The sequence below is a fragment of the Myotis yumanensis genome, unplaced genomic scaffold, assembly GCF_028538775.1.
Source record: "Myotis yumanensis isolate MYYU_CA2020_CCGP unplaced genomic scaffold, mMyoYum1.0.hap1 SCAF_14, whole genome shotgun sequence".
Lineage (NCBI taxonomy): Eukaryota > Metazoa > Chordata > Mammalia > Chiroptera > Vespertilionidae > Myotis > Myotis yumanensis.
In genome coordinates this window covers 13,137,835-13,159,348 of record NW_027223765.1, presented here as the reverse complement: position 1 = coordinate 13,159,348, position 21,514 = coordinate 13,137,835, and the positions used below count along the sequence as shown (strand labels likewise).

At 34.4% G+C, this 21,514-nt stretch overlaps 1 protein-coding gene across 1 annotated transcript in view; it reads left to right on the top strand.

Moving 5' to 3' along the window:
* The window catches only part of STT3B (STT3 oligosaccharyltransferase complex catalytic subunit B), a 79,742-nt gene that overhangs the window by 41,417 nt on the left and 16,811 nt on the right, over positions 1 to 21,514 (top strand). Inside the window, exons 4-9 of the mRNA XM_070391822.1 lie at positions 4,851 to 4,916; positions 7,678 to 7,777; positions 16,532 to 16,630; positions 18,198 to 18,344; positions 19,850 to 19,898; positions 21,180 to 21,334. Of these exons, the coding sequence (XP_070247923.1) occupies positions 4,851 to 4,916; positions 7,678 to 7,777; positions 16,532 to 16,630; positions 18,198 to 18,344; positions 19,850 to 19,898; positions 21,180 to 21,334 (616 nt within the window). The remainder of the gene's footprint in view (positions 1 to 4,850; positions 4,917 to 7,677; positions 7,778 to 16,531; positions 16,631 to 18,197; positions 18,345 to 19,849; positions 19,899 to 21,179; positions 21,335 to 21,514) is intronic.

The following is a 21,514-nucleotide window of genomic DNA, read 5'->3' as shown; positions in this document are numbered from 1 at the left end:
GAGCAGTGCTTATCATCTTGCCTCGTATAGTTTTTGTTGGTGGTGGTGGTTTCTTAAAAATGTTTTGTTCTGTGCCTTTATAATCAGTACTTTTCCTTCACCCATACTCCTTGCAACCAGAGGTTTGATTTCTGTCTCTATATATTGTATTTTGAAGTTTCTTTTTCACAGTGCCCCATAATCAAATAGTAAGGGTTAACCCTTTGTGTCTAGCCTACTTTAGTTAGCATAATAAGTTGAGAGTCATCCATGTTATTGCATGTTTTAGTAGTCTGTTACTTTTCATTGCTGAGTAGTATTCTGTTGCATGGATGTACTATATAGAGTTATTTTGTTTTCTAGCTTTTGACAGTTGTGTGAGTAAAGCAGCTATAATTATTTGCATACTATTCTTCATATTGACATATATTAGTATTCCTCGTAGATAAATGCCTAGTTGTGGGATTGCCGGTTTACATAAGTACATTTTTAATTTTTGTAAAGCTGCCAGTTTTCCAAAGCGGCTATGTCATTTTGCATCCTCTCTATCAGAGTATGTGGAGTTACATTTACTTGCTTCACCAATGAATGGAATGTTCAAAATGTATTAATTTTTAGCCATTCTAGTAAGTATGTAACAGTATCTCATGGTTATAATATGCTTTTCCCCAATGACTGATATTGAGCATCGTTTCATGTGCTTTTTTTCCATCTGTTCAAACCTTTGGCTATGTTTCAGTTGGGTTATTTGTTTTCTTATTATTGAGTTGTAAAACTTCTTTGTATATTTTAGAAATAAGTCTTTTATCAGATGCGTGTTGTGCAAACATTTTCTCCCAGTCTGTGGCTTGTCTTTTTATTTTTTTAAATGGTATCTTTCTAAGAGCTGAAATCTTTAATTTTGATGAAGTTCAATTCTTTTTTTAATGGGTCTTGCTTTTGGTGTATTGTCAGAAGTCTGTGTATAACCCAAGATCACAAACACTTTCTCTAGAAATTGAGTATTTTTAGGTTTTACATCTGTGATCCATTTTGAGTTGATTATGGCCTGTGGTGCAAGAAAAGGGTTAGGGTTCTCTGCTTTTGGATTTGGATATCCATTGATCCAACTCCCATTGTTGAAAAGACAGTTCTTTCTCCATTGAGTTATTTACCTTGGCAGCCTTGTTGAGATCAGTTGTCGATATACATCGGGTCTGTTTGGCAATATTTTCCTCTGTTTTGATCTGTTATGTATCTATCCTTATTACAATACACTAGGTTGTGTTTATTACTTTATAAAAACACTTGAAATCCGGTAGCATGAGTAATTCAACTTTGTTCCTTTTTTTCAGACTTTTTTTTTTTACTCTTCCTAGTCTTTTGCTTTATATAAACTTTTGAATTGGCTTATCAACATCTACCCAAAAAGCCAACTGGAATTTTTTATTGGGAGTACATTATTTATAGATGAGTTTGGGGAGAATTGTCATCTTAATATGACAACCTGGTGGAGGCCCATGAAAAAGAGCTTGTGAGTGCTGACTTCCCTTTTGTCTAGATCCTTAGCTATTCTAGCCCTTTGCACTCCGAACCATTCTGGACATTGGCTACCAGCTACTCGACGCTACTTTGCGGCGGAAACGTGCATTTACAGACCCTCGTATTATTTAGTATAATTTTGGAACCAAGTAACGTATTATAATGATATTGGACTTATGTGAATTGGGTGACATCGAGGAATGTATATTTGCAAAAAAACACAATATTTTATTGTTTATAATTTTGTACAGTATGATAAGTTTTGTAACACTCCCCAATATGCATTGCAGGCTGATTAGTGCATGTTTGACAGTAATAAGTGGTTTGACGCCTGCCACCAGGTGTTTTCCTGTTAGAACACACAATGCAGTCCCGTTTTCTTTGTCCCACATCGGGAATATGTAGTTTATTGTTTAATCCGACACAAAACCCGCTGACATTTTGATTTAATTTCTTGTGCCATTTCCAGATGAAACTTCAGGGAAACATGCATGTCTCAAAAAGTTGCGTTGAAATAACTCAATTCCCCGTAATCACTAATAAACTGCAATGTCCCCTGAGAGGGGACATCCGAGTGATATGCTAGAATTCCGATGTCCCCTGAGAGGGGACAGCGGAGTGCAAAGGGCTAGCATTTGCATAATTGTTTGCCTTGTAACTAACTTTATGATAAGCTTAAGAAAACTTAAAGTGTTTAGACTTTTTTCCTAATTATGGTGAAATTGACCTTTTTAGCTTTCCACATTCAAAGCACAAGCAGGATTTAAGTCTTTTAATACTGTAAACCTGAACACATGTTTGTAGATCTAGAGGAATGTTTTCCAATAGAATTTTGTGTGACAATGGAAATATTCTCTCTCTACTCTGTTTAATAGGTCCCAGTCATCAACTTATCTTTCATGGATCATACATTTGGTGATGTATCAAAAAATAACAAACCATCATCAGACCAAGGATACCCAGATTTTCTCCTATGTTGTTTTCTGAAAGTTTTATAGTTTTGTGCTTTACATTTAGGTCTGTGACCCATTTTGCTTTAATTTTTGTGGAATATAATGAGGTCTTTGTTCAGATTCACTTCTTTGCATGTATGTGTCTAGTTGTTCTAGCACCATTTTGTTGAAAAGACTATCCTTTCTCTATTGAATTGCCTTTGCACCTTTGTCAAAGGTCAGTTGACTATTTGTGTGGGTCTTCTTGTGGGCTCTCTTTCTGTTTCATTGATCTTTGTTCTTTCACCAATACCATACTGTGTTGATGACAGTAGTCGTCTCCCCCCTTTCCCACAGGGAATATATCTTAAGACTCCCAATGGATGCTTGAAATGGTGGGCGGTAGCAAACCCTGTATTTACTATGCTTTTTACTATGCATACATATCTATGATAAAGTTTGGTTCGTAAATTAGGCATAGTAAGAGATTAACAACAGCAGTGATAAAATTGAAGCTATGTGAATGTGGTCTGTCAAAGATTTAATTTTTGAAAGTCTCCAGAAATTTTCCACATATAAATTTATAACCTTTACTATCTTAACTGAGCACTTATGCACTGTGGCTGTGAATTTTGTAGTTTGAGGTTAAACAGCAAAACAAAAATGAATTTCTTTTTCCTTCACTATTCCATGATATAATATTTGTTCTTACTGTAGATCTTTGCAACCTCAGCTTATGTTTTTTTTTTCCCCTTATTGAATCAAGGACTTATACCTTTTCCCTTAATGAAAGCATTCCACAGCTTTTCTTTGGCATATAAGAATTGGCTAGCATCACTACACTTGTGCTTTGAGGCCATTTTTAAGTAAAATAAGGGTTACATGAACATCAGCAATGCAATACAGACAGTTGATCTGATAACCAAGATGGCTACTAAGTGACTAATGAGCAGGTAGCATACAGTTGTGGAGACACTGGACAAAGGGATGATTCATATCTAGGTAGGACGAAGGGGGACAGTGCAAGATTTCATCACGATTCTGAATGACATTAAATTTAAAACTTATGAATTGTTTATTTCTGGAATTTCCCATTTAATATTTTTATACTGTGGTTGACTTCAGGTAATTGAAACCTAAGAAAGCAAAACCATGGATGGGAGGCTCTACTGATTGATTGTCACCTGTTCTTTACTTTAATGTAGTAGTATAGTAGAGGCCCATTTTAAAAGTAAAGAATTCCTTTACATGATCTCTCAAAAATAATGTTAAAATTGAACTTCTTATCAGGCATGGCAATGAATCTTTTAATACAGAATTGCTTGTAATAGGACTTAGTTTCTTTAGAACATTCACATGATTCATCTTAAAAAATGACCCTTTGCTCTTGGCATGAGTATTTAGAGCCTTGTGTTTCTGAAATTTAAAATTCAGTTTTCTGCTTACAAAATATATCCAGAGACATAGAAGCATGAAATAGACTGTGGAATCTCAGAGGGAAGGTGGGGGAGGGTGGGTGGGATCAATCAAAGAACTTGAATGCATATAGTATGCATAACTCATGGACACAGACAGTAGGGTGGTGAAGGCCTGGGGCAGGGAGTGGTTGCTAGAAGAGATCAATAGTGGAAAAAGGGGGACATATGTAATACTTTCAACAATAAAGATTTTTTTTTAAAAAAGCAAAGAAGAGTGAGGGCATGGCAAAAATAAAATTGCTTTTCTGAAGTTGCTAATATATTTTGCTTTTTCACATGAATATATAAACTCTTATCTGGGAATTATTTCTTTGATTAATTTTTAAGTCACTAGGTAGAAATTGGTCAAATTTTTGAGCCTTTGTTTACTGCAAGTTGTCTTCCCCGTTCAGAGTAATTGAGAATTTTACTGTTATATTATTAGCCTGTTTAGAAACTATTTTGGGAATATAATAGTTTCTTGAAGATATTGATTATATATAGTATCTGAAAATTTCTAGATAAAAATTTTCCGAAATGGTTGCTCATAATTAGAATTATACATGAGATGATCACATTCAAATGCAAAGTTACATATTAAGGTTAAGCAAATAAACAATATGAAATGAAGAGTTACTGAATAATTTTATTCTTTAGTTAAAATCTCAATTTGATATTAATAACTTTAATATAAAAATGTGACAAATAGAAATATATAATTTCCTTTAAGATAATTCTTTTTTACTGAAAACTAAATAGTTGGAAATAAAATCAAAGCTATTTTTAAAATGTCTGACTGCTGCCAAGTGTTACAAATGAATATATTAAGTGGATCTGAATAACCTTAGTACATTTTAAAAATAACTTTGGCTTTTTGTAATACATGTTTACTAAACATTTTTTATTTAGCAGGAGCATTTATTAACATATTTATTACATCAGCTTTTTTGTTTGTTTTTAGGTAAAATCTGTAAAAACTGGTTCTGTTTTTTGGACAGTGTGCTGCTGCTTATCGTATTTCTATATGGTAAGATATCATATTTGAAACTATATGAGGTCTAACAAATCTTTTTAGAAGTTAGACCAGTTCCTCCTCTTCATTTACTTTTTATCAGGGGCTAGTTCTCCACTTTGTTTCTTCTGAAATCTTTAGGATCTTAATTTTGTTTAATGTATACTCTTTCATTACTCCCATTCTCTTCCCTTACCCGTATCCCCAGGGCCCATATGTGTGGTGTGCCAGCTCATCCAAGGGTTCGGTGAGCCTGAGAGGGGGCACGAAGGATGTAGAAAAGACAAAGAGAATAAGCTGGGTCTAGGTCAGAGGTTCTCAACCTGTGGGTCGCGACCCCTTTGGGGGTCGAACTACCCTTTCACAGGGGTCGCCCAAGGCCATCGGAAAACACATATATAATTATATATTGTTTTTGCGATTAATCACTATGCTTTAATTATGTTCAATTTTTAACAATGAAAATACATCCTGCATATCAGATATTTACATGACGATTCATAACAGTAGCAAAATTACAGTTATGAAGTAGCAACGAAAATAATTTTATGGTTGGGGGTCACCACAACATGAGGAACTGTATTAAAGGGTCGCGGCATTAGGAAGGTTGAGAACCACTGGTCTAGGTGGATCTCCTGTGCCTGGCTAAGGCCACAGAGAGAGATCCAGACAGCAAGCAGAGCCTTTATTTTATAGCCAGAGGTCAACAAGGTAGTGGTCACCATAGTTACAGTGTTCTTGTGAGTTTCACTTGTTTTGACAGCACTTGCTACATTTCCCTCAGCCCATTGGCTTCCCAGATAAGATCTGGGAGCGTCATAAGGTCAAGCCTAATTATGCTAAGAGGGCTGTGCCTTCTAAGCTGGGACTTGTGGCTTTGACAACAGGTCAGTTGGAGGCTTAAACCTATAACCACTCCCTACACATATGGACTTTTGCTTTAGTGGGGAGGGCTAATACTCAACCTCTCAAATATAATATTTGCAGCAAATGAAACAAAAATCTTTCTTTTTAAATATACAACTCAACCTAAATAATGGTAACATCCTTTAGGCCAGTGGTTCTCAACCTTCTGGCCCTTTAAATACAGTTCCTCATGTTGTGACCCAACCATAAAATTACTTTCATTTCTACTTAATAACTGTAATGTTGCTACTGTTATGAATCATAATGTAAATATCTGATATGCAGGACGGTCTTGGGCGACCCCTGTGAAAGGGTTGTTTGACCACCAAAGGGGTCGCGACCCATAGGTTGAGAACCGCTGCTCTAGGCTAATCTGTAAACTACATATTTTTTTTCAACAAATTACTTAAGATTGAGGTTCAGTATTACCTCTTCATTCTCCTCTCTTTTTCACAGCACAGCCTGTTTAGTAGTTTTATGCCTGAAAATTAATGATAAAGTTTGGTACCTTTTTTTGTTTTGTTTTTAAACAAATGTCATAGGATTTTTGTATCCAAATTATCTATACCACTTTTAAAGTGGTTAAAACCTGGGACACATTCTGTGTAATTATACTCAGTAATAGTAAACCTCTTTCAAGTTAAGACTTAAATTTTGTAAATAATCAGGAATCCTTCAGTTAGGTGCTCAGAGTAACATTCTTTTTGCTGGGGAAAAAAACAGTAGCATGTGACTGAAACAATAAATTGATGTTCTTGTTTGCATTATAAACTGAAGACAGTTCCTTATAAGTGGTTCTGAAATATTGTAGACAAGGGCAGCATTGTTAAAATACGTATATGTTAACATATAGTCTCTTAAGACTATAAGCCATTGCTATACATGGCTTTTTCAAACTTTTAATTATTAGAGCACATCCAAAAACTTTTATCTTGATAAGACCCTGTTTCCTATTATTGAATGTACTTAAAAATTAATTTTATTGATTGAGAAGAAACTTTATCTTTAGGATCTTTATAAATTTACACTAGAACATATTCAGTTATTCTGATTAAATAGAATTATTCTAATTTTGTGATATAAGCCAAACATTAAAATGGTATCTTGATTTGTATAGGAAATAATTTATACCCTAGGCCAGTGATGGCGAACCTTTTGAGCTCGGCGTGTCAGCATTTTGAAAAACCCTAACTTAACTCTGGTGCCGTGTCACATATAGAAATTTTTTGATATTTTCAACCATAGTATAAAAAAGATTTATATTTTTGTTATTTATTTTATATATTTAAATGCCATTTAACAAAGAAAAATCAACCAAAAAAATGAGTTCGTGTGTCACCTCTGACACGTTTGTCATAGGTTCGCCATCACTACCCTAGGTAGCACCTTTATTTTGAGGATTTTGTCAAAGCATATCCAGATCATTTGAGTATTCCCTTTAGTTGAGTTGTTGACTTCTGCTAACAGTCCTGTTTATATTCTCCATAAAGTTTCTTGAATATATTTATCACGCAAAAATGGGGGAAGTAAATGGGCTTTTTTCCTTTAAATGTTTATGATCTATATCCTGAAAGTCCTTATTTCATGACAGTCCTTTTACTTTCAATTCATAAGTTATAATGTTCTCAACATTCTCGTTAAGTTTAATTTGACCATTTCTCAAGTGAATGTAGGAAAGCATTTTGGATTAATAGTATTATTTAATTATTATCAATAAAAGTAAGGAGAAATAAGTTATTTGTGGTTATATAAATCCATTTTTAAGCATCTCTCAAAATTGCTAAATATTTTTGCTTACTGTATGCTTTATCATGACAAAACGTACCTATTTAAAAAAAGCAAACAAATTATTTAACTTATTTACCCATAGGTCTCTGCTTGGGGTGGTTATGTGTTTATTATCAACCTTATTCCACTGCATGTATTTGTGTTATTACTGATGCAGAGATACAGCAAAAGAGTCTACATAGGTAAGTGATTTGACTTTTGAAATCTTTCCACTTTTAAAAGGTGTTTCCTATACAATATTTTCATTGCACAGACTTTCTCTTAGGCCAGTATTAGCAATGAGAAGGTAAAATAATTTTATATTCATTTCGCTTTTTGTATTTATAATGAGGGTTAGGCATTTTACCTAAGTGTGTTGTTACCAACTTCTTGATGAGCTTTTATAGAAATTAGTCTAGATTTAATATTTGTCAGTCATTTTTCTAAAATTGGGGGAAATGAGCATTTCTGTCATGAAAATCATCCACATAAACATATTATTCAAATCCAGCTTACTCACTAGAAAAGATTGAGCATCCTCAAAGTAAACAGTTTAAACTTTTAAAAGCCCTTTCTGTGTAATAATCAGCAGACTTAGTTCATTTGGGCTTCCATAAAAAATACCACAGACTAGGTAGCTTGTGAACAACAAGAATTTACTTTTCACAGTCTGGCTGGAGGGTCCAAGATTGAGGCACCAGAATGGTCATGTTCTTGGGAGGGCCCTCTTCCTGGTACATAGCTTTGCTTTGCCCTCGCATGGTGAAAGGGATGTGCTAACTCTTGGAGCTTCTATCAAAAGGGCACTAAATCCCTGGAGCCTTCATGACAGAATCATCTCCCACCTTTTAATACCATCACCTTGGGCATTAGGTTTTCATTATAAGAATCGGGGGGTTGGCATTCAGACCATGGCGTATCTTCATTTAATCTACAGCTTTTAAAACATTCTTGAATTAGATGCTTAGTGATTGATGGTGTCTCAAGTCTTAGAGTTCATTTTCTGTAATATAGACAGAAAATTCTTATGGGTTGAATTAATCAGAGAGAAGTTGTGATCAAAAACCAATATCTCAGTAAAATAATACAATTTCATTATAATAATATTTTTGGAAAACAGTTACACAAAGATATAAAAGCTCATTAGCATGATTAAAAACCATAGTAGTTTGGCAGTTCCTCAAAAACTTAATCACAGTTATCATATGATCCAGTAATTCCACTACTAGGTCCAGAATAGGCACATTCAGAAAGAGAAAGTAGATTTAGTGATTGCCAGGGGCTTAGGGAGTGGAGGAATGACTGAATGGGTATGGGATGAGGACATGTTCTGGAAATAGGTAGTGGTGATAGTATACAACTTTGTGAACATATTAAAACCAATGGTTTATTTTAAAAGGGTGAATTTTATTGAGTATTCATTATATCAATTATAAAAAATTTTAGTATATTTATAGCCATTTCAGTGTACCTTATAACAATTACCACTAGCATAATTAATGTGTCTAGTTCTTATTATTCATCACAACTTTCCTAAGTTCTTTACATGTATTTAACTCATTAATCTTCATAAACACTGTGGGTAGGCATTGTTACTATCTTCATTTTACAGCCGAGGAAACAAGACACCATAATTTGCTGAAGATTTTGTAGCTAGTAGTGGAACTTAGATTTTTGTCTCCACAGCCCATAATTCTAAAAATCACTATAACTATGTGCCTAGTATATAAATAAATACCTTACAGTTGAAATACATCAACCTATTAGGTCTCTCTGCCCTGAAAACATCATAACTAGTTATTGGGATCTAGAAAGGAGAATAGTAGATTAAACTGTACTTTTCAGCCTTTTTTTAGAACTACAGAAGGAAAAAAAAGTTTTTAGGTTAAATGGTTGGTTATAGGGAGGATTAAGATTAGGGTATGTTTAATTAAGAAATTTTGGGGTCCTGAAAATTATAGAGGGAATACAGTGGAGAGAAGATTGAGGGATAGACTTTTGTGAAATGTCTGTGAATTAGGAAGAGGGGAAGAGCCAAAGGAGAAGTCAAAGGTAGCCAAATAAGAACGTTGTTAAAAAGGTCAAACGGAAAGGTCTACATAATAAAAGTTTAAAACATGAGCAGTATTCAACTCCCCTGGAGTGTTAGCACTAAGATCTAGCATGAGAATTAAGATGAAACCTTTATATGGTGAGTTAGAAAGCATGCTGTTAATTTTGCTTTGGTTGGCTCTTGATAGTTTTTCTTCTTTTCAGAGGAAAGAGAAAATGGTTTAGGGATGTTAGATATGTGTATAAAGTTAGATTAGTAAATGTCTCAGATAATTTCATAGTGTTCAAATTCTCTACCCCAACCTCGTTTCTTCTCTCTCTTACTCCACTCATGTAAATAAGAGTATTTTAGGGTCTTTTTATGCTCTTTCATAGAGTTTACTTTTAAATGGGTAGAAAGTGATGGCATAGAACAGTGTTCGGCAAACTCAGTAGTCAACAGAGCCAAATATCAGCAGTACAACGATTGAAATTTCTTTTGAGAGCCAAATTTTTAAACTTCAACTATATAGGTAGGTACATTGTTATTAACCTACCTATATAGTTTAAGTACTGTTGATATTTGGCGCCTCCCCCGCGCTGCGTATCCCGCAGCCCGCCTGCGCCTGGTCTCCCATCGCCCGACCAACACCCCCCACTTCTTCTAACGCCACTTCTTCAAAATAGACTCGCCCAGGCCGAAAACTGACTTCTGCGCATGGGCCACAAAGTTTCAATCGCACTGTACTGCGTGCCCACATGTGGTATTTGTGGAAGAGCCACACTCAAGGGGCCAAAGAGCCGCATGTGGCTCGCGAGCCGCGGTTTGCCAACCACTGGCATAGAACAAATGTTTCTCTTCCTTTATCCTGAATATATTAGGATTTAAGTTAAATTTAACCTAACTTGATGGTCCTGAAAAATACAGAGCATTACCAAGTGTTTGTATATAGTTTGTCCTCTGATTTTTAACACACAACAACCTTTGTCTATAGTTATTCCTCCTCATGAGCAGAAATGTTTGGATAAAAAAGGATTGCTAGATGGAAAACTCATAATTATATTAACCAACAGTTTGGGTTCTAAGTATCAAATTAAGTGAAGTAAAAATGAATTAATTGATATAATTACAGGAAAATATAGTTTCCCTTTGAGTAAGTTTTTTTGCATGTGTCTTTAGATCGGTTATTAAGCCAAGGAAAACTGTTAATTTGTTCATGTGGAAAAGGAGGAGCATGGGAGGTAATGTGGATGTGGACGGTAGGAGTGGGAAGCCAGGGTATAAAGAAAGTTGAGATATAAGGCGGTAAGAAGCCTATCTACTTGATGAAATTGGGATGTGATTATAAAATTAAGTTATTTTGTGAAGATATAGTTTGGACTTGTTGAATTGGGAAATAAATTTTACAAAATTATGTTACAAATAGGATTCTGATGTTTTCACACAAAGGAAGAATACCCAGGCCTTATTTTGCATTTATAGAAAGACTGGTTTTATAAGTATCACATAACACTGATGGAATGTAAAATGACTTTAACCTTTCTAATTTGATAAAGGTTTATCACACTTTATGTCATAAGAATATATTATTAAAGATACGAAGTCATTTAGGATGATCACTGTGGTGTTATGTATAATTGTGAAAATAGCTTAAATGTCTAATAGGAAAATTATAATTTATAAATTACACTTAAATTGTAGTGTTGTCATATCATGAAATATTATGGTGCCATTAAATACAATCTGTTTTAGTATATAATGATACAGAAAAATGTTAACAAAAAAACATAGCAAGGATTACTAGTGATTTTCTTCATATTTTTCTCTACTTTCTAAATTTTCTACAGTGAGCATGTATTCAGAATGAATTAGACCTTTTTCATTTATCAAAATATGAATTTTTCTTCTTATGGTTAATGTGTCTCATTAACTAAATTAGAATGATAATTTAAGAAGGAAGAAATTAGTTTCTCGTATTGATAAATGGTTTGTAAATATTACCGAAGCAGTTTATGTTATTGTCCATGTTTTCTCTAGTGAGTTAATTTGAGTAAGGAGAGTAAAAAAATCACTTTTTAGCCCAGCTGCGGTAGCTCAGTGGTTGAGCATCTACCTATGAACTGGGAGGTCATGGCTCGATTCCCAGTCAGGGTGCATGCCTGGGTTGTGGGATTGATCCCCAGTGGAGGTAATGCAGGAGGCAGGTGATCAAATATTCTCTCTCATCCTTGATGTTTCTCTCCCTCTCTCTCCTCCCCTCTGAAATCAAATAAAAGATATTTTTATGGTAACATTAGCTAGGAACCATCATTGAAAGAGTAAAGTGTTAATTTTGCACAAGTTATTCTAAGATTATACAGCTTGTGAATAAAGAAAATCCTAGTATTGAGTGAATTGAAAGTAAAGCCATAAACTTTAGGAATCATATTTATACTTGGCAGCTATAAGCAAAACATATTTATTGCTAGATTAACTTACACAACAACAAACTTTAAAAATTGCATGTAAAAATTCTAGGATATAAAAGCGGGAAGTGCTAGAATTTAGTTTGTCTAATTCTACCATATTATTTTTGAGGAAATTCATGCAAATTGGTTCACTAGAGATTTTATCCCCCAAGTCTTTATCTCTTTCAGCCTCTGGAACTCTGTCTTGTCTGGCTATTCCTTCATAGCTTTACCATCAACAGAGGCAAACACTTTAATAGTGCTTTGTGTTATAAATAATTCTCTGACACGAGCCGGGTGTCATACCATTTAGCTCAATTCTGACACCATCTACCCATAGATATCATCAGGTGCCACGGGTTAAGAGCTCAGCCCCATAGAACTGCCTCACCTTCTGAAGCCAATCTCAAGTTCAAGTTATCACCTGGACTTCTGACAAAATGGCTGTAAATTAGAAGTTCTCATAGCCCCCTCCTTGGTTTCGATTGTTAGAGTGACTCACAACTCGGAGAAATATTTTACTTATTAGATTACTGATTTGTTGTAAAAGGATGTAATTCGGGAACAGCCAGAAGGAAGGGCTGTATTAAGCCATCACAAGCTAATGCTTTGTCACAGAGAAGATACATGTTAGTTTGGGGAACATCAGGAGCTTCTTGAAAACTTAAAATTTCAAAGGAACTTGAATTAGACCTTTCAGTGCCTTTTATCTTATAGAACAACTCAATTGTGTATTTTAAGTCAAGGGCAATGGTTTATTTTTTTTCTGTATTAAAAAAGAGTACTTTAAGAGCAAAAGATATTTTGGCTCTGTTTAGAAGATTACTATTTGTCCCAAATCAAAGGGGGGGTTTTGGGGTTTTGTTTTGTTGTTGTTAAAAATAATAATAAACTTTGTATACAACTTTTTAATGGTATTTTTTTCTGGAATTCCTCTGACACATTAGAAGTATGATCTTCAGTAGTGAATGCAAGTGCTTCCACAGGATGGCAGTGTGGTAACATTTTCATGATGTAATAAGTGATTTACAACATTACTAGTGTTGTACATTTCCATAGAACTCACTACTTTGATGGAAAACTTTATTCTTCTGGTTTAAAGGGTAAGAAAAGTTGGTTAACATGGGTAGATAGAAAGTTATAATATATGGGGATAGTAGCTTAGTTAAGTTTTCTATAGAATTTGTAGGACAGATTAGGTGGGGAGTGATTACTATTGCTATGGGTTGTGTTGTTGAGGTGTTCTGAAAACAGTGGCAGAAATGGTGTTGGTGTTGCTGAAGATGTAATATCGCCTTCATTCAAGTTTTTATAGGGCCAGGTTTTTTTTCACCAATCTCACATGTACTTCCTTCACTGTATGTGGTTATTTGTATACATCTGATTTTCTCAATTAGATATCTCTTAGAGGATGGGATTGATCTTAATAGGATTTTGTCATTCTAGACTGTCTTTACCATAATGGACATAAGGTTAATATTTGAATGAATTATAGAGGCTATTTTTAAACCCACTGTTAAATGCTATTGTACAAAGCCTAGGTAAAAACATGTTTTTGTTTGCAGACATTGAATTCTTTTTCTTGAACTCATCTCCATCACTCTTAGTATTAACTTGAACCCTAGTTCATCTGCTCTGTATGAAGTGTTTTCTTCCTTACTAATAACAATAAATGTCTGCGGAGTTGCATAAAACCACTAATTGAGAATGTTACCAGGCTTATTCTTTTCTTTTTGAATATGCCTGGAAATGAACTTGAGCAAATCCTTGAGGAAACTTCATCAGTAGTTTCTAAGCAAGTGATTGCTGAAATTTTTACACTGCCAAGTACAGTATACTTCCATTTGAAGAGAGATAATATGAACGTGTTTGTGTGCCCACTATACCTTTTAGTGATTATTTCTGGAAAATGTGACTTAGAGGGAAATAAATGGACTAGAGGAGCGGTTCTCAACCTGTGGGTCGGGACCCCTTTGGCAGTTGAATGACCCTTTCACAGGGGTCGCCTAAGACCATCCTGCATATCAGATAGTTACATTACAATTCATAACACTAGCAACATTACAGTTATGAAGTAGCAGCGTAAGTAATTTTATGGTTGGGTCACAACATGAGGAACTGTATTTAAAGGGCCAGAAGGTTGAGAACCACTGGACTAGAGGCTTTCACATTTTAAACAACAATAAGAAAAAGCATTACCTTTGCGTTTAAAAACAAGCCTTGGGCTGGCCTGGTCTGGAGAGAATGAGGAGCAACTGCCAAATGAATATGAGGTTTTCTTTTTGGGGTGAGGAAATGTTTTGGGACTACAAAGAGGTGGTAGTTGCACAACATTGAGGATGTACTAAATGCACTTGAATTGATCACTTTAAAATGATTATATATGTATTTCACCTCAACTTTTTAAAGTTTTTCTTTTTTATTCAACATGTGCCATTTATCATATTTAATCCAAATTTTATGACAGTTATAATATTTAGTGTTCATTTATGTTTATAAAAAAGAGAAATCAAGCCTCAGAGGTGATTGTGGTGTTTGGATGTAAGTGGGCTTACGTATAATTAAAACACATAAATGACATAAGGTTTTTCAAGCCTAGCTTTTCTAATTGTGATTTTGTGTGTTCAGTATTTGTCTAGGGTTTGATTTCCCAGCTCTAGGTGTTTAAAAGGCCTGTTCATAGAATGGTAGGTTTTCTTGTTAAAACCCCTCATTCTGTAGTGAGGAAATTGAAACTTTGTTGTTAAGTAGTTGTTCAAGATCAAATAATGGCCTTGTGCTCATTTTTTTTTTTTCTTCCTGATTTTGCCTCTGACTCCCTGTCAGGACATCTATAAAAGACTAATTTGTAAAAGAAACATTGATATTAGAAAATTCATCAGCCAGATAGGCTGAAAGTTCAAATCTTGTGACATAGAAATTCTTAGTTACTTTACTTTTATTGCATTTGTATTCAAGTACCTGATTGAGGGTAATTCCATTCCAACATTAATATATCTGAAAATTATATTATTGGGTGGATTATTTCTACAGTCTCCTAGAAAACCAGTTCTCCATTAGCTTGAGATCATCGGAAACTTTATTCACATACATTGGTCCTTTCTATTAAATTTACTTGAGCTTCTTATCCTTTTCCTAACACAAGTTGGGAGGCAACTTGACATTTGAATCATGAGCCCATAATTTACTTTCTATAGGGGGTTTTTTTTAAGCAGATCAACTTTAAGTAAGTTGCATGAAGGAAAGTATGTGCTGTATGCTGTGCTATACGTGTGTAGCATACTGATACGTATGCTATAACAGTTCTCTTCCTAAATATACCCCCAGGTGTTTTTTCCCAGTAGAGTACTGTATTTGCCAACAACTAAGTATTGACTGTACTTCGTAAAATGACATAAGCTTTATAAATGGAATAAATTTCACATTAACTTAATTCAGATGGGTTTCATTTTCATTTCTAAATATTTTATTGCAGTGATTTCAAATAGTAACTTTCTCTGTAATCAACTTACCTAAAGGTGGTCTGTGAACACCTAAATGCAAAACAAGTCTATTACACAAATTGTATCCCCTCCCAAATTTTTCTATACTTTTAGGTTGATATAAGCCAAGAATATTAAATATACTCAATGCCAAAAGCAAACAAATTTCCTTCATTAGACCCTAATTCAGTTATTAGTCTGTTGGATTGCTGGACTTTGTATGTACAAAGCCCCTTTCTTCTTAATTACAGAAAACTTGATGGACAGACTTTTTTTTCCTTTTACTTTTAAGTACTGTGCAAAGAGTAGTAGGAGACTATAGAAAAGGCATGATCCCTGGCCAGGTGGATCTCGGTTGGTTGGAGTGTCCTCCCATAAACCAAAAGGTTGTGGGTTTGATTCCCAGTTAGGTTTGATACCTCGGTTGCAGGTTCCATCTCTCGTCGGGGTGCATATGGGAGGCAACTGATACATCTCACATCCATATTTCTCTCTCTAAAAATTAATAAAAAAACATATCCTTGGGTGAGGATTTTTTTAAAAAGTTGTGAAATACTTGAGCTTTTTGAGATAATGGCAACTACTCATACGACGATGGTGATAAGTATTCACTAGGTCATGCATACTTTGGATTAATGACAATAGGAATGTTTTATGTATTATGTAGCTTCTTGGGTTGTTTCAGTGATTATTAATGATAGATTGAAAAAAGTTTGATTCCATTTGGGGGAGAAGAAAGCAGCACCAGTTATCTCCTAACCTGTTCTAAATTATAGTTTGCAGAAATAAAGTACTTAAAACAATTTTTAAATGGCAGAAAGCATTTTTATGATTTATAATGTATGATTAACCATCAGTTAGAATTCACTTCAAGATTCTGTTCTTAAGATAAGTTCAGTTAAAACTTTGCTAAAAGGAAATGAGTTATTTATCCATTTATGTTTGAAGTACTTATGATAGTGGTAAATTATCTTGTTTCCCATTTTGTCTTCTTAGCATATAGCACTTTCTACATTGTGGGTTTAATATTATCCATGCAGATACCCTTTGTGGGATTCCAGCCAATCAGAACAAGTGAACACATGGCAGCTGCAGGTATGAGAAAATACTTATTTTCCTTCTTCTAAAGAATGTATGAATGTGTGGCTAGCCAACCTTCAAGAGAATAAAGTGGTTTTTTGTTTTTCTTTGTTTTTAATGTTCATTATATTGGTTCTAAAACATCACTGTAAAATGAAAATATCATAGTTTTATTGAAACATTCTGCTATTGTGTTCCCAAAAGTGTCTGTCTTCCCTTTCATTGCTGTTTTGAAAAGGCACACATCTGTTTTTGCACAATTGATGCTATTTGCAAGCACTAAATAATATTTGCTTTATATAAACTAATATTAAGCAGTATTTGTACACTGAGTTATTGTACCAGAGTTTCCATTTCAGCAAATTTAGATGGAACTTTTCATTTTTATGTTCATTACCTCTTACTAAAGTATTTCATCTGTATCTACTAACTGGAATTAATGGCTTTTAATATTGATTAAAAAGCCATATAATTCTCCTCCACATAAGCAGAGTTCTTTGCCATTATTAACCTGGGTCACAATTAACAAAAATGGAGGATCTGTGAATAAAACTTTATCAGAGCTTCTCAACGAGAGGTACATGGTCGAAGGCCCATATGAAGGCTGTGGGTATTTATTTTACTTGTAACATTTTATAAATTCAGTATATTTAACTTTCTGAGGTGATGTTCCATAGCTGATCATCACATTCTCTGTGAGAATTGGGGGTGGGAGGACACAAACCCAAAAAGTTAAGAACCCACAACTTATTATTATATAGCACTTTCAAATCTGTGAAATGGTTTCACTTACATTTATAATGTGATGTTATAAAATTACCAAGTAGTAATTTGAGAGAGAAATATTCAGTGTTGCATGTACAATCGTGTATAGCAATGTCTATGTAGATACACAATCAACTGACTATGCATATGCATTATTATATTTCTTAAAATCTAAATCATTGATAGTACACATTCACTCATTCTAAAATTAACTTTAAAAAATAACCCCTATGAATAAATTTTTTAAAAGAAAAATAATGTCCCAGAAGGGTTAGGGTTCTTATGTCTTTATTTCGTTTTACACCTGATGGTTTGTATTGTGTTGTGCACATTTTGGCAATAAATACTTTTCACTGTTACTGCTTTGATTTTATCTTAGCACTCACTCTAATATATACTAATTTAGAATCTTATACAAGTGTGTAATTAAGGTCACATACAATCACTCAGCTATAAATGATAACTATATATCATATCAGGATTTACCCGATCCAAGTAATTTCTTCCTTCAGTAAATCTTAGGATTTTTTTTTAAATGACATTTATATTTTTCCCCCTAGAAAACATGTCACTAAAATATGGGACAAAAGGAGGAAATTTAATGTGCTAAAATAGGCTCTAGTTGTTGAAATGGGATTTTTTTTCTTGGTCCATGTTTGGGGAGTCTGATCTTTTTAAAAAACGTGTAGCAGAATTTTTGGGGTGTATTATTTGGTTGTCATTTGACAAAGAAAATGTTGGTTAGATGAAATGGCTAGTCTTTGTTATGAATGGTACAAGATGTTCTAAGAATCTTTTATGTGACCTTTTTCTTTAGGTGTCTTTGCACTGCTGCAAGCTTATGCTTTCTTGCAGTATCTGAGAGACCGGTTAACAAAACAAGAGTTCCAGACCCTTTTCTTTTTGGGTGTGTCAGTAGCTGCAGGTGCTGTGTTCCTTAGTGTCATCTATTTGACTTATACAGGTAGGTGTCATCATCTGTAGGATGTGAATCTTGTCTCTAATTTATTGTAAAAAGTAATTACTTACAAATTTTGTACATATTCCATTTATCCTAGAGGGTCAAATATTATGGTTGCATTCTGAATAAACAATATAAAAATAATAGTCAAAGTTTCTAAAATCTGCATAGCACTACAAATTGTGATTGTTTTAGCAGCATCTTAATTTTGCTGCTTCAAGATCTGATAAGTCTACTTTCAAGCATCCTCTTGATAGATGAATAGGCCCAAATTGTATAAAATTCAAAGCTTCCAATGTTAACCTACTGCATGCTTGCCCTCTTGTGTGCATATGTTCTCTGTCCTACTTTTAAACAATCTACTAATCAGTTTCAGTCTGCTTCTGGATTCTGAGTTACTTTGTGAACCTAATTTCATTAGTCCCTAGAACAAGTCAAATTCTTTCTAAAGGTATTCCACCTGTTAAATTAATGTATCAGCCTAGCTCATAAAATCATGAAGAATTAATTGACCACAGAAAAAGGCATGAATGATTAAAATCATTTTCATAATTCATCTAAATTGGGCATATTATATTAGACTAGAGGCCCGGTGCACGAAAATCGTGCACGGGGTTGGGGAGGGAGGTCCTTAAGCCCAGCCTGCACCCTCTCCAATCCGGGACCCCTCAGGGGATGTCCGACTGGGATCGGGCCTAAACCAGCAGTCGAACATCCCTCTCGCAATTTGGGGCCGCTGGCTCCTAACCGCTCACTTGCCTGGTCACCCCTAACCACTCTGTCTGCCTGCCTCATTGCCCCCTAACTGTTCCCCTGCTGACCTGATCTGATCGCCCCTAACCTCTCTGCTTGCCTGCCTGATTGCCCGTAACTGCTCTCCCCTGCCAGCCTAGTTGCCCCTAACTGCCTTCCCCTGCCTTCCTGGTCGCCCCTAACTGCCTTCCCCTGCCGGCCTAGTCACCCCTAACTGCCCTCCCCAGCTGGCCTGGTTGCCCCTAACTGCCCTCCCATGATGGCCTGGTCGCCCCTAACTGCTCTCCCCTGCTGGCCTGGTCACCCCTAACCGCCTCTGCCTCGGCCCCCGCCACCGTGGCTTTGTCTGGAAGATGTCTGGTCTAATTAGCATATTACCCTTTTATTAGTATAGATGATTTAGACACCACCACCCACCCCCCTTTTTAAATATTATCCAATGCTTTCTTACTATCTTAGCTTTGTTTTACTAGTCAATTTGAAGTGTATGAGAGAATTGGAAAACTTCCTACAATTTTATCTATCCACTTGTGTTTCTCTGGAAATGTAATCTCCATGGATATTTGTTTTCCTTTGATCACACTAACATTTTATCTGACTGCCAGCCTTGTGAAATATGTTGTCATATACAAATTAAAACTGAAAAGTTTAAGTATTAAGTTAAATTAAGCCATAATAATCAGTAAATATAAAACCAATAAAACAAAAACAAATTTAAAAGGCAGATTAATTGCTTCTACGTTTTTCCTTTTAAGGTTACATTGCACCATGGAGTGGCAGGTTTTACTCCTTGTGGGACACTGGGTAAGTGCAGATAAGTTATTTGCCCTCATTAAAATACCATCCCCCCCCCCTCCCCCCGTTCTTATATTGTCAGCATCACCATCAGTCTTGGGTAACATTTTAAAAGTATCTAACTTATACTAGTTTAGTAAGTGTTGATTGGAATCCCTTGTATTTTTTCTTTGTTATAATACCTACTTGGAATGCACCTTTAGTATGATATGCATGACATGTATTTTGATTCTGCATGGACAACTCCTTATTTTAGTTTGGTCAAAACATTTCAGATAATGATTGATTTTTATTTTTACCAATGTATTCAAAGTTTCCATCTATTAGTATTTACTTTTTAATCATTAAGGCTCATATGCTGTATATGTGAAGAAAAAATTTTAATGTTTTCTAATGCCACACTAAGTTTCTTGATATTTTAATTTATTACATATACTACAGAATATTTGTGTGCTTTTAAGAGTGCTATTATAAAATGAAATAGTTTAGAAATTAATTTTAAATTACACAACTAGTTCAATAAGATGTTTTTGTTTTCCTGAGGATGAGAAAATATCCTTTGATTATAATTTACCTGTCTTCTCTGTTTTCACTGTTCTATCTTCTTTGTTACTCCCTAAATGGCCCAATGAAAAACCTATCACAGTTTATTGAATGGGCCTTCCCATTGATGTGATACCAGAAGGTCTAATTAAAGGGCATAAGCAAATATATACTAATGACTGAAACTAACATTTGGACACATAATTGAAGAGATCAGCCAATGGACCCCAAAGAGTTTGAGGAAAATCTTCAGTAATTAGATAAATTTTTGTCAGTAATATTTATTCTTACTTTCTAAACTTTAATGGACTACTTTGGAATCTCGGGGCATTTCAGGAATAATTTGTCCTGTCCTTTCTATTTCTCTCATTGCCTTGCTAAGAAAAGTATTGTGGCAATATGATACCTTATTTTTGCTAGTAATAATAAGTCTAAAAGGTAGTTACATGTAGGAGGTGCTAAGTTAAAATGCAGAATAAATTGCTGTTTAAGCAAAGATTTTTGTATTAAAAGTCAAAGCCAACACTTTTATAATATAACTAGCCTTAGATAATTCTCCTAATTTTAGGAATAACATATTAGTTTGTTTTATCAATGTGAACCAGATTTATAATACAACAGGTTATGTTGGAATATGCTTATGAGTGACAAGGGTTAGAAGATAGAAATTATATCTACAGTCAAAGAAAATTTTTCCATCAAAAAGGATTTTATTTAATATTAAGTATTAACTTTTTTAAATTCCAGGTATGCAAAAATACATATTCCAATTATTGCATCAGTGTCTGAGCATCAACCTACGACTTGGGTGTCTTTCTTCTTTGATCTACATATTCTTGTGTGTACCTTCCCAGCAGGCCTATGGTTCTGCATTAAAAATATCAACGATGAAAGAGTGTTTGGTAAGAGATTTTTAATAAATACTTAGCTTTAGAACAATTATTTTCATTATTGATATCACTTCAAAGTTTTATTCTTCTTTGCATGACTCTGCATAGTCAAGATAAATTTCTTGCATAAATCTTAAGCAAGAAAAACCCAGTGAATTTATATTATATGTATTTTATTAACTTTTAATTTAG